Source organism: Agelaius tricolor, unplaced genomic scaffold, assembly GCF_023055355.1.
Source record: "Agelaius tricolor isolate 1412-34295 unplaced genomic scaffold, bAgeTri1.0.p SCAF_1, whole genome shotgun sequence".
NCBI classification, from domain to species: Eukaryota; Metazoa; Chordata; class Aves; order Passeriformes; family Icteridae; genus Agelaius; species Agelaius tricolor.
Window position 1 is genome coordinate 45933995 of NW_027269261.1, and position 14632 is coordinate 45948626.

Sequence of the window (14632 nt, forward strand, 5' to 3'; positions counted from 1 at the left end):
AAACTAATTGGGAACTGATGGCAGAGCTCCCTTTCAAAAATGATAGCATCCAAATTAGATTGAACTATTTTAAAGGTGGAGTTGATATATGCCATTACTCCTGGAAAGGAGGACAGGTTCCTAAATATTGCAAAGGCACCACTTCTGTATCCTTTTGCATCAAATAAATTGTCTATTTTCAGCTCCTAGTTTTATTTCTCTTGTCATCATATGCTTGGAACAGCTTCCAAGTATCTGTATTGCTTCTTGGTGCAGTAGTATCAGGAAACAGCAGTGTATGAGGATTTGTTTTTTGAAACATAAAAAGAAAATTATTCTTCCCTTTCACATTTTTTCTAAAAGCATATAACTCAGTATTGGATTTTACTCTCTTCTGTGTAAGTTCACAATTCCATTGTTTCTCTTTGCTGAAAAAATATAAAAAAGGTTTTTGTGAAGCATAATTTTAATCTGCATAAGCAAACCTGAAATTAGTGGAACCAAGGTAGTGTTGAGCTGCTCTGTTACACTGATCATAATGCAGTTCCCATGGAGTTTTTATACAATGATTTGAAATGTTATTGTGGAGGCTGGTAGGACTTTCCAATAATTAAGGCTGTCAAGCTGCTCTGCCTTATGGAGTCCTGCTTCCAAGTGCTTATAATCAAGTACATGTGATGTAAAAAGTCACTTACTAGAATTAGTAGGATCTATTACTGTTGTTTTTTTTTTCTTTATAATCAGTCTGAGATATTTTTTTTTATTTCATCCAGAAGAGATCAGATGTTATTGAGCTCAAAGACAGGAAAGAAAACAAAGCCACATGATTAAGAAAACTGATGTAATTTCCTTGTGTACTACTTGGTAACTTATAAAAAAACCCCAAAAACCAAAACGAACAAACAAACTAAAAACCCCCCAAACCAAAAACCCAAGAAAACGAATAAAAAGGCAACAAGTCTCTCCCTGGTTCAACTTAGTAAAGAAATGTTCTCCTGAAACACTGGAGCTTGATCATGACCAGCGAAGAGTGTTTAAATTTTCTTTGAGTAGGTAGAAGTCTGATGACTTTGTCTATTTTACATAAGCTAGCACCTCCTGTGTGTTAATGAACTGTTTAAACTCCCTCTACAGTGAATAATTACGTACATGCCAACCCTGGTGGGAGCAGATATTCCTTGAAATGGATTGCTCAAGGCAGGAATGAAGCCAGGCACTGTATTGACAGCTGAGAACTCAGTGTTGTGTGTGCTGCTGGTGATCTGTCATTTAAGATATGTGGAGGAAGAAGCTGTGACAAAGTAGAAGGAACAAAAGGCAGGTGATGTATCAGTGACAGGAGTGGGACTGAATTGGGAAGGAGGGAAACTGAGTGGGACTTGATGAGTGGCTGAAAAGATTGTCAACTGAAGGTAGGCAGGTAGATAGGGACTATCCAAATTGTCTGGGACAAGAAGCTGGTGACAAGGGAAGAGTAGGCACCCACTGGTTGAAGTTGTGCTCAAAATTAAGGATAGAAAAACTGTATTGTTTTGGCAGAGGGAATTGAGAGAAGAACCAGTGGAATGAGAATGGAAATGAAGGATGACAAGAGAGATCTGCAGAGCAATGAACTTTCTGGGGAGAACAAAACTGCTGGACAAAGATCCAGAGAGAAGCCAAGAAATGAAAAGGGGATTGAGGGTTAGGAGAGAGATTGAGATTCTTGTGAGATTCTGGAAAGAAGTCTAATGCTGGCTGATGTGGTGAGGATGAGCTTGAGCAAGAAAAAGAAGCTAAAAGACCCTGCGTAGGCTTTGTAAGTCTAAGGAGAACTTCTTGAAGTAGGTGGAGGTCCTAATTCTGGATGATAATGTGGGCTGTAATTAGGTCAGGAAGCAGGTTTGGCTAAATGGGAGACATAGAATTGTAGATTCTATGTTTGGGTTGGAAAGAGCCTAGAAGATTATCTCATTCCAACCTCCCTCCTGTGGGCAGGTTCACCTTCCACTAGAGCAGGTTGCTCACGGCCCCATTCAACCTGGCCTTGAACATTTCCAGGGATGGGGCAGCCCCAGCCTCTATGGACAACCTGTGCCTGTGCTTCACCATCCTCACACGAATTTCTAGTGAGAATGGGATAAAGATTTGGAAAGGAAAAGAGAGTGAGAGAGGCCTGGACCAATTAAGCTAGATGATAACTACTACCAGCAACTATCCAGGAAACCCATTGTATTAAGGCACAGCACTTGCATGGGGTTTGCTGACAATTCCTGTCATTATTTTTATAGTAGTATAAGAACAAAATGTCTGAAAAAGGGTTTTCAAGTTACCCATGTGGACCACAGGCAAAGAACTGTAATAGTGGAATTTGTTTTTGACCTTTTTTTTCAATTTAGGAAAATTACATATAAATGATAACATAAAAATAATTTTCTTACATTTAAAAAAGTTACAAGCATTCAAAAATGCAGAAGTTTTGGTACTGGTATATTTTTAGGACATCTCCTAAGTATACAGTCACGCTGGCTTTTTATAGAATGCTATTTTGGTGATGATAAAAGTTCAATGGATGTGTCAGGATTGTGTAGCAGGAGAGCTGTGGTATGAAGCAACTTTGAAGATGAAATTTCAAGCTGGGAATTGAATTTGGAGTATTGGTACAATTATTTTCCTGAAGAACTAGATTCTGTACCAGGCTCTGCTGTGGAATTTGCTGAGTAGATGCTCTTGTATACTAGGCTTACTTTCAAGTGGTCAATACTCATCCCTTATTCCGTACTGGAGTTGTGTCTCTTGCATCTCCTCCTTCTAGTAGAGGTTGAAACCTCAGAGTTGCTCAGTATTGATACCTGCAGCTGAGGTGAGTGTTAGATGTGGCTTGACCAATAAACTACATATAATGCAGTCACCTCAACCTCGGCATCCTAGATGAATGAAAATTTCTTAGTTTAATCTCTGTACCTCCCTTCCCCAATGGAAAATGGACTACAATACTACTTCTTTGGGGTTTTGAGAAAATGAAATCATTAATATTTGTTGTGTATTGTGAAATACTATAATTGGTGCAAGAGAAAAGCCTATGTGGAAATTAATAATTCTCTTTTCAAAGCTTTTTAGAATTGACTATATTGAATAAAGCATGCGGCTGCAAATTGAAGATTGAGGGGAAAACAAAGCACTGGTCAGCTGTTGACAAAGTGAGCTCCATTATCCTGTATATACAATGAGGCAGCACATGTGCAAAAACATCATATATCATGCCATTGGAGACTGTAAAGGGGTGTGTTCACTAGAAGCCATTCTTTTTCCATAGGGTACTTTGACATTTCCTAACTTTTAATGCTTGCTTCTGTAAAATTAATGCTTTGTTAATGAAAGCTCTTGTGACTAATCATGCAAATTGTTGTTTGGAAGCACAGTAGCTGATGTGCTTCAGGCTGTTCATGATCCAGTGCAGAAGGAAAGCAATTATGAAGAAGGGAATGCAAACTACCTCCTTCTACCCTCCATGGATCCCTTATGCTTTTCCTGCCATGCATCTGCACTTACCCATGCTCAGCTATGAGGTAGCAGAGTAGATGGTTTTCATTGTAATGGTAAATTTCCAATTATCTGTGGGGTTTAGCTTCTACTCTCCCTTTACTGATGGTAAATTTATGATGAGTGAAGGAGTTGGAATCGTTTAGGACATTGCTGTAATTTTTCTGTCTTTATCAATGAAAAAAATTCCCTCTACTTTTGGGTTTGCGGGCCAGCTGTTTAAGCACTGTGGAGAAACGTAAAGAAGCCAGGATTGTTTTAGTACTTTAAGCCCTTTGAAAATTTCTTGGGCTTTGCCTACTTTGAATCAAAATTTAGATACTATTTTTTTGTTCAGCAGTGTAAGTTTACCCATTTTTATTCAAACTTTTTCAAAGCGTTCATAGATGTTTCAATGAATATAAATATATTGCCAATATAAAACATAAGCACAAACCCCTAATTCTATAAAAATTTCACACAGATGCACTTTTTACTTTTAGTTCTGTCCAATATATTTTTTTCTTGTGAATAAATATTTGTATTTATTTTGAATATTTCTATATAATTCTCTGTAACAGAATAATTTTTAAATTACTCAGGTAATAAATTTTAATAGAAATGACATATCATAAGTAGGAAGTTAAAAAGTGTTTTTGTTTCTAGAGACTGTATTTAGTTAAACCTCTGAATTTTTACTGAAGTTTGCTAATTCATCAGGTTTTTGATGCAATTTTTTTCTCTTTCCTAATTAAAAAAAGAAAAAAAAATTAAAAATGTAAAGGAATATAGTTTGTTTTGTTACTTTTTTGTTTTTCTTTAGTTATAGATACAAGTAGATTCTTGTGCACCTGTTGTGGGAATGGTGTCTGTCCAAGACTTGGAACATCTCAGAGGTTCTTGGGTCAATTGAGGATAGGTGCCTAAATAGTTTGAAACTTCTTTTCTGTTGGGATCAGTGTAGTAATTTTAAGTCAGGAATCAAGAGCTGTCAGAGTGTCTGTGTACAGGAAAGGAAATAGCTTCCATCTATCTCTGCACCAGCTGGTACTAAGAAATCTGAAGGAGTGTGGTTGATGCTGTGGTTGTGCAGTACTTAAGCATTCTGAGAAATGCAATGCTTTATACATAGTTTTCAAAATCTACCAGTAAATGATGTTTTAGCTATTCTTGCTATTTCAAATGGCCTGAGATTGAAGGCAGAGTTATCAAACTGCAGCTAATACTGCTAGATGAACTATCAATATTGGCACACCTTAGCCAAGAGGAAGCCTGAAGCAACAAGTTTTCCATTCTTTATATTTTTGTCTTTTCACACGTGCATGTTTTGGAGAAGAGAAACTTTCTTGCAGACTGTGAAATTTAAAAGCTCTAGTTATTCAGAGCTCTTGTAAGTGCAGCTATGCTGCAGCAATCATTGCTGGAGGGTTCTTGTAGAAATTACCATCTGATTCTCAAGCTCTTCAGTGAGCTTAAAATCACTGTGTTCATTTTGAAGACCCAGGGACAGAGTTATGATTATGTTCCTTTGCTGCAGAGCAGTATAGAGTTTACAATATGTCATTAAATTCAGTTGGGAAACCTGCAGTATTCTGAGAGATGGGTCTTGAACTTTATCCTTGAGTTAAACTGCCTGTGGACCGTAGTGTTAACCCATATTCATAAAATACCATTATTTAAATCTGAAAAGTGATGAAAACCCTATTATGGGTTAAATGTTGGTTTAGGAGATTATCAGTCTATCAGCAGGGAAGATAAATCTACCTCTTTGCTTGAATTTGGACCAGTGCAGAAAGTATATTATTTGGTTGAGACAACCTGCCTGTGGTGGGGAAGACCCATATGAAGATTAGACTGGACAGCAAGATTCCTGAACCCAACATATTTCTGCTTTTCAAATGCTACTACATACCCAAAGACATGCTATGCATGTGGTCTTCATCAACAATGGCAACCTTCTACTCCTGCCAGATGCACGGATATGCCAGCAATCAAATCTCTGTGTAGCACATTTGGAGGCTGTTCAGCACCAGTCTGAGTGTTATGTCCATGACTTGGACATCGTGTTACTTGTTTCATTTTGATAGCTTCATTGTGCTGAAAGTACGAAACAAAGCAGGTAAACTCCAGTAAGTTATCGACAGAGAGCAGATTGCTTTAAAACAACATTGAGATAGTTAGAGTATAGCAGTAAAAGCTTAGGCAATGCCAGGATAAATACTGGCATCTCTAATATTTCGGGATTTTTTCAATACATTTAACATAACTGAGTTCTTGGAAATCCCTTAACAATGTATTTTTTCTACATGGCAAAAGCTTCCTTTTGCCGTTTTCTATGAATGGTTCCAGAATACCACAGTTTATGGAATTGTAAATGGTAGGACCCCTGCTGTCAATTGTAAATTTAAGGATGCTGCAAGGAATCTAGGGAAGTGAGGATAAGAAGGGAATTGCAGAATATACTCTGCTTTGGAAGTCATATGTTGTATCATTTGAACTATATTTTTTAAAGTTATAATTCACTGGTGACTCACCTTGAGACATCTGAATTAGAGTTGGAACTGGAATCCAATAAATGGATAAAAAGTACAAATACTCTGAAGAGAGATGTCAGCAATGTATTTTCTGTTCAGTGTCCTCTCTATAAAAATGTAACACTTATTCAATTGATACTACTATGTGTGAAAATAAGTTAATTAATATGTACAGAGCACACAGTTAGAAGAAGTGCTCTATTGATGCTGTAGATGACAGAGGACTTCTCCTCCTTCTCTTTTGTCTATCCTGAATGAAGTGTTTTCCTTAAAAATAATATTCCTGCTTTGGTTGAATTGCTTGTTGCCACTAACTGGATCTATGTGGTGATCTTAGAAGAACCCTAACAAAATAAAGACCCACAGGGCAAAAATAGAAATGGATCTGTGCTGCAGATCCTAATCTCCCATCATGGCCTGCTGCAGTTATATAACTTATAACCATGTTATAAGTTATATAACTGCAGTAAGTGAAGAATAAAAGGCAAAGAACTTGTTTGTTCAGTAATGTTCTCCATGATGTGCTGAGTGGCACTGGTGCAGTGTAAGCATGGCTTTTGTGAGAACTCTTACTTTGTAGGTCATTAGCTGTTATGGCACCCTTCTAAATGAGCTGATGTGCTATTTCTTGTACTTCTGTACAGCCAGAAGGTGTGCAGTCAGGAAGACAGAACTTTGCACGTGTCATGAGAATCTATGCTCTTCTGACTTCCACCGACATTTTTGTCTTTTGTATCATTAACTAGTTTACCCAGAATTTGTTAATGTTGGTCACAACATTTAGAAACAGAGACCAATACTACTCTATAAACAGAGTTACTTTCCAGTAGTATAAAATAAAATTCTGATAAAAGCATCTAAATATTACTGCACTTGAAAAATTAGTACCTGGTAATATAAGCAGTGTGATTCAAAACAGCTGCTTATTCACAGAATGCTTGGTTCCATAATCCTCCACAAGGTTATGTTGTTTGGCACTGACAATAGAAGTGGCTGATAGTGTGGGAGGGACAAACGCGGGTGCAATACAAGATACTTTGAGATAAGAATCTTTGAGACCATGTCACTGAACTAAGAGGAATTCACACACACGGAATTTCTGAGAAAAGACAGCACCTGTTGCACTTATGGCAAAGATCTGCAACGTTGGCAGAAGGTAGGGAGTAACGCAGCCAAAGAGCACCCATTGAATGCATAGGTAGGAGGTGAGCCTTACAAGCCTTACTTGTTTCAGTTCTGCTTGGATCTTGAGAACTTTGTTCAAGAATGTATTTTGTGAACTGTCTTAAGTGACTTACAAAATCAGTAGTTTATGTAATTTCTTTGACCTAATGGGAGCTTTTAGAAGCCAGTGGCCTGCAAGAAAAATTCAAGTGGTGAGTTACACTTGAAATGCAGATTAGGGTGATATCCCAATATTCAAACCTCATGGAAATTCCCGTTGTATGTAGAAGGAAGATTACTAGAGGAAGAACCCCACAGCATTTAACAATTAGTTCTTCAGAGTCTTCACTAAGTCTACAATGCCCAGCAGCTGACTCTGTTCTGTACTGTTCCTGTAGTTTTTTGAGGCAAATATGCTTTACTATTCTAGCTTTACTTCTAATGTCCCTTGAGGAGTACCCAGGTCGATCTTTGTATTTACTTATACAGCCAATGAGAACAATTAATGTTTGAAAGAAACAAGAGAATGTTTGGTATTATTTTTGTATACTGTAATGAGATTTTCAACTAACCTCAAATAAAAGCCTCCCTCTTTCCTGGTTCTAGCATCTCTCTTATGGCAATGGTAGCTTACATGTTGATGCAGCCTTCCAGCAGACGCTCTGGAGTGTAGCACCAATCAGTTCAGGAAGTGAAGTTGCCCAAGGTAAGATTGACTCAACTTGTATTATTGAAAGACTGATAGTAAATTAAATACTTAAAAAATAAAATTATTACACCAAGTGTTGGAGTGGTTTTGTCCTATGTAAACATTGAATACAATAGCTAAATAAATAAATAAATATTCCCTGAATATTTCTCTGAAAACAGAGGGAAGGTTATACTGAAAGTAACACTGATAGTTTTCTATGTATTTTTGCTGAATCCCAAACAGCTCATTCTAATCTCATTTTGCTAAAGATATGATAACATTCATAATATGTTTTTTGAAATGGCTTTTGGTCCTGGTTTAATATATTATCTCAAATTATTCTGATGTATGCAGTCATGGCTACATGTTTCTGAGACTGAGTAAAAAATGGGCAAGAGGCTTGGAAGCAGGATGTGAAATCCTAAGACTGAATATGGGAAATAGTTTTATGGGTAACATATGGTTGGAAGAAAAACAAGAGGAGGGTAAAGACAGAAAGAGAACAGCTTTCCAGAACTATTTATTTTCTTTAGGAATTAGGAAGGAATTTTAATGTAATTTCTAACATTGAAAGGACAAGGATCCCTGAATTTATGCCATACTGGTTCCACAGACAAGAACAACATTTTTCTGAAAAGTCTGTCACAATGTAAAGCTTAATGATTTCTGCTTTCCTGCAGACCAACTGTTTTGAGTGGGTGTTGTAATAGAATCTAAAGGTTAAAGCTTCAGGTCATTTCATTTTGTGTGATTTTTGGATACTGTTTTTTAAAGAGGCAATACTCTGAAATTTCACATCAATTCTTTTTATCTGGCATATTTTAAAACTCAGTTATGGAATGTTCTTGCAACTTTGCTAATTAAGATATTAGGGAGACCATTGCCATCATCTCTTTTTTATATAGCCATTTGGTTTTTACATATGAGAATCACTCTGCACATACAGATTCTCTGACATGGTTTATAGCACAAACCATTATTAAAAAATAATAGTGCATTGCTTGGCAGTATCCTAAACTTTATGGAGAAAACCTTTCTGTTAATGAGAAGAGAAGACCTTTTCCTTTTGCTCCTTCCTGTTCATTCCATTCTCCTTGTCCTCCCACTGCTGGCAGCACTGGTGTGTTATTCTTGCTAATAATCCCAGCAAGGTTCATGTGCTGAGACCACGATTTCTGCTATGCCACATCTCTGCCTGGTGAACTTCACTACTGAGACCTGCCTGTCTCTTTGAGAAGCAGAAGTCCACAATGACACAGTGGCATATTGTGTACTCATACTCCCAGGAAATAATGAGAAAATTATGTAATACAGTTTTTGTAGCTGTGCATTTATCTGTGTATGTGCCTGCTCTTTGTTGCTATTTTTTCCATTTTCACTTTGCTCAGATACAGACATTATCTTTAAGCTAAGCATGTTTTCTAGAGAAGTTCAGCTGGCTAGTGTCAGAAAGGATTACAGCTAAGGCCTTATTCTTGAAAAAGTGGCAACTGTTCCTGTAATCCAGACAGTCTTGTGAAGGGAAAGTGAATCTCACACTAAGGCCTTATCTCTATGTCCTCTGTAAAACAGCAGCAAAGCCTGAGAAAATTACCCCAAAAAGAAGGAAAAAGGAAATAAACCTATTTCTGTTAGTATCTGTAAAATGCTTTGTCATATTGATAACTAAAATATGAATGTATAGGAATAACTGCTCTGCAATATCCTCTCTTAATCAAAAACTCCCATTAAAATAGATTAATAAATTAAACTATTCAGTTTAATGAAATTATTTTGAAGTGAAAATAATGGATAATTAGTCTGTAAGATGAACTAGGATATTGGAGGTAGTTCAAAGAAAATAATTTGGTTTTACATGCATTTCTGTAAAATTGGCTTATGCAGAAGTCAATTTCTTGTTTCAATCAAAAGAGAGCTTTAGAGTTAAATCAAGTCATTCTGCTAATTCTGTATGATGAAGTAGATGGGGGTCACTTTAAAGACAAAACCTAAATTATAGAATTATATTGACACAGATCCATGTAAAAAGCAATGTATGTAACAACAGTTCCCTGGGAATACCCTGCTGTGTCAAAATCATAAATTTAAAAAATCAGTGCTAAAATTTGCCACATAAATTCCAATTTTATACTGATCTCAAAGGTTTAAAAATTATATCCTCAAATATTACCTGATATACTCAGGTAAAAGATGTAATGTAGTTTCAAAATAAATTCTTGAAAGGTGTTCAGTGTGACTGAAGGGTCTTCAACACCATTTCCTCGTAAAGATCTGTCTTACTTCACAGCATTACTTGTTAGTGTAGACATTGCTTCAAAATATAATTCCAGGTATAACTTTTTAAAAATCTTGTCGCTGTAACACTAAAGCCAAGGATTTATGTTATGACATCCCCCTGAAATGTAGAATTTGATATTAATTGTTTTTAGCAAGAAGAGAAGGAAACAAAGAAATGTTTACATTTAGCTTGTCAGACTAAAAAATACCATGGAATTGTGCTTAAAACCTACTAAGTTTTAGGATTCTTCAGTTGCTGATTATAATACAATAATTGTAGGATAATATAAAATTATATTTCTTTTTAATGTCACATCTCTAATGCAAAAAGACTGATGAAAAAAGATCTATTTTGTTAACGTCTTTACTGATTCAAATTATGGCCATATTTTCAGCTTCTGGCTGCTAAGTCCTGGGACTTCAAATATTGTGATGATGCTGTGTGAATGGTCTATGCCTTAATTTGTGAACACACACACCTGTAGACTGTAAAGCAAAGTGCTTGGCTGTGAACCTCCACATGCAGTGGAAGTATTTGCAATATAGGAGTTTCCCTTTGGCATCCAAATAAATCATGATTATTGGTTTTGAACTTTCTGTCAAGTAGAGTTTGGAGTGGATCTTTCCAGAAATTTTTCTCACAGAGAACTTCCAAATACTCCAAAAAGTGCTTTAAAAATAATGAACTAACTAAATAAGTCTTTGATTTTGTATTTTAACTAGAATTCTTACCTTAAATAAAATGAAAAGTGAGTAGGTAAGATGCAAGAGTTTCCCACTTTTACTGTTGTAATCTGGGAGAGGAGTACTTGATTCCTTGTTTTGGTTGGCTCAGTCTTTTTCTGAGTTGTGGTAACTTTGTAGGATTCCCTGCTTGTGGCTTCTCTTTATCCTGATCCATCCTTCCCAAGCTGCTGACTTGGAGCTTTTTTCACTTGGCAATGTTCTGTGTTCTAATGTAACTGGCTTCACAGAGTATGAGATACCTTCCCCTTCTGGCTCTTTTTTAAAAAAATAATATAAAATTTCAAACAGAAAAAACTGAAATCAACCTGATAGTATTTATTACAGATTGAACTATAGTTGCACATGTTACTGTGTTTAGAGAAATGAACTCGATTTTCTCCCTTTATTCAAGGATACCTGATAGGAGGGGATGTTCTGAGATTATTGCACGGTCACATGGATGAATGTTTGACAGTGCCTTCGGGTGAACACGGAGAAGAACAAAGAAGGTAAGTTTCCAGCTTATAACAGAATCATAGTAATGAATCTTACTGAATTAAGTGTCAGTCATAGTAAAGATGCTTGAGAGATGTTGTGATGATATTTATTACTCATAAGAACAAGAATTGTTGAGATAAACTTTGGATATGAGCCTTTTGTATTTTCTTTTCTATATTGTTCAAGTCTGACTTCACTTACCAGATGTAAAAGGAATAGTGATTTTTTGATAATTTATTGTCCCTTTTCCTGATTTAAAAGCGCTGTGAATTAAATATGTTGGGTTTTTAATTACTGTTTTTTTCTGTAATTACAAAAAATTCCCCAGGACAGGGTATGTAAGAATACTGCCCAATCTTTCAAAGCAATTAATCTGGGATTAATCTCAGGTCTACCTGTCATGGCAGTCTAGAATTAGATTTATGGTTATTTTCTTGACTCAAGGAATCCTAGAGTGGAAGTAGTGATGACAACCTGGTCTGTGTCTCTCTCTGTTAACTAAGAAATCAAAATAGTGAGAAGACTGACTCAGTGAGTGGCATGTCTCAGTGGAGTGATTGCACCAGTCCTCTTTATTTGCTCTAATAACATATGCCCTAAACTTTCCAGTAGGGCAGTGTGGTATAATTTATTTGTACCTTCAGGCTAAATGTTGCTAAATGTTACTAAATGTTATTTTAGAATAGTTTGCTTAATGCAGCATATTAGGTAGCTTCATTTCCATTACAAGGGAAGTGCTATTCATTAACATACTCATCAAAATGAGTTTTCTTGGTTTGCAAATAGAAATGTGTTTTTTATTTTATTTATTCTCATTTTTAAAGATAAGGACAAGATTCTGGAAGCTCTCATCACAAAATTCTTTTATGAATTTTTAGATGTTAATGAGAAAAGAAGTTATCTCAGAGTTTTCTTATAGAGCTGGTGACCGACACTTCATGGATATTTCTTACTTCAGACAAGGGAATAGTTTTTGAATGCATAAGATAGTTTGTAATGCTGATACTTAAAATGTGATCTGTTCAGGTTTTAATTTTAGTTATCATGTGAGAATCATTACCCCTTGATCACTGCTATTATTATCCTCAGCCTGAAACAGGAAAACTTAAGGTGATAAATTAATAGGATGCTATAGTGTTTGCTCTTACATCAGTCTAAATCCTGCAAAATTCCTTTAAAAAATGTAGTTGCAGTGTAACTTCAGATTTATGGGGTGATCAAACACTTCAGTAATGAACTTCAGTGCTTAAGAACACACTAAAAATCTGTCTCTTTTCAACAAGCCTAACATCATATGTAAAACACAATAATGGAGTGTGAAGTTGCAAATTAAGAAAAAAATTGATTTGTTCTACTTGTGCATTCACATGGTGCATTTTTCTGTCCTATAGCATGGGAAGAATATGGTTAAATTCTTAATCTGCAGAGCAGTGCCTGTAAACAAATTAGAAAATTGTATTTCTTTCTGCGGTGTCTGCGGTGTTCTCTATTTCTTTATGCCTTTCCCGTATCTGTCTAAAACCCCAAAAGAAGCAGAGCTACTAGGCAACAAATAGGATGTAGGTCTTTGCCTTTATTTTTCCTCATAGCAATACTGAGAAACATTGCTTCTATGTGCTTCTTAAAAACAGATTTGATCTTCTGAAATGTACTGTTTTTCAGGAACTTTCTTTGATAAACAAGCAAAATAAAAAATAAGTTTGTTTTCCGTAGTCTCATTTCTTTAATTTTTCTATTTTTCTGACGTATTTAAAAGTATTTTTTACTAATAAACCTAGAATATAATCTATGTTTACTTTTAATTATATGGAGTTAGTTATAATCACTCGATGACCCATGTTTTCTCCTCTTGAATTATTATTAATTTTAGCTATTGCTTAAAACATCTCTACTTCTATCTCTAATTAATACTGTTGCCTATTCAAAATAAATTGTGGCTCCTTTCAGTTTTGATTATGTATGCATACATCATTTTGATGGTTGTGATTCAACGTCTGGCAGAATTATGTGTAAATATATGTGTAATTTCGGCAGGTAGGAAATTTTAAGACAAATTATTTTTCTTTAATTTGAGTTTCAGTTCTGTAACATTTGCACATGAGGCATAAAATGATGTGTGATATGTTTGAAGTACAATAGTTTCATATCATCCTGTCATTGCCTCTTGAAGTAGTCTGATTGAAGACAGATTGTGATTTTGTTTGGTTTGTTTTGCTCCAGCATACACCTGAAGAGCAGGTCTGCTCTGCAGAATAACAGCATAAAGGAGCACGGGAAGTACCATCCCTGTTATGACTCACTAATTCCTCTATCTCATTTTTATTTTTCTGCAGAGACTTCCTCTTTATGCCTTTTCAAATAGATAAAAGATCAGACAATCCTAAAATAACAGTTTTATTCTATAATGTCACCTGGTATCTATTTCAGGGAATAAATAAATAGTTTAGACATGAAGTATCCTCCTAGGCAGTGTCCAAAAATAACTATAGTTTTACTCTAGTCTTAGAACATTGATACAATTGCAAAAGTTTCAAGTATAAAAGTGCTTCAATGAGTACCAGGAGTTGAAATTAAAGCATGCATTTTCAAGATGTTTATGCTTTTGTACATATGAGAGTTGATACTCTCACTTGGCACAGTGGAGGCCTATGAAGCAGTGACAGTGCAGGCACTGTCTTCATGATTACAGTACCTAACAAAGCTTCCTCTGAGTCAAGATCATCCAAATCTACACTGGAAGAGGCCTACTACAGTGGCAGAAGGAGTCACATAAAAAGCTTATAAAATAATTTTCTGCATCTCAATTTTTTTTCTGAGTCTGTGCTGTGTTTCCTTGCTTAATTGTTGAGCTTGTGTGTCCCTCCATGTGGCCTTAGATTGTGGTACAGGGATCCTTATAAGGTGGGGTGGACTCATATTGTGGAAGAGGGACTTTGCTGTCAAGTCAGAAACCTAACTTTCCCTTAGGATGCAGGTTTAAGTAGAAGCTCTGTGAAGTTGCTAGATTAAGTTTGCTTTGTAATTAAAGAACATTCTAATTGGAAGCAGTACAAATGAAAAAGTTTGTAATAATATGATGGTTTACTTGATATTACAGTAGAGGAATACAGTGGTATTATTTTAAAAATGCCACAGGCAGGGTGAAATACACCCTGGTAGTCTTCACTCACTGGCCCAGCCAAAGAACAAAAAAAGGAACAGACAAAAGATCAAGTACATGCATTTTCCCTGAATTAAATACAATTTGCTGCATATTCTAGTT

At 35.8% G+C, this 14632-nt stretch overlaps 1 protein-coding gene across 6 annotated transcripts in view; it reads left to right on the forward strand.

Annotated features, from left to right (window-relative positions):
* Positions 1-14632, forward strand: part of RYR2 (ryanodine receptor 2) — a 385403-nt gene that overhangs the window by 163151 nt on the left and 207620 nt on the right. For all 6 annotated transcript variants that reach the window (XM_071432561.1, XM_071432585.1, XM_071432571.1 and 3 more), the window contains 2 exons: positions 7785-7884; positions 11285-11381. In XM_071432561.1, coding sequence (XP_071288662.1) covers positions 7785-7884; positions 11285-11381 — 197 coding nt within the window. The remainder of the gene's footprint in view (positions 1-7784; positions 7885-11284; positions 11382-14632) is intronic.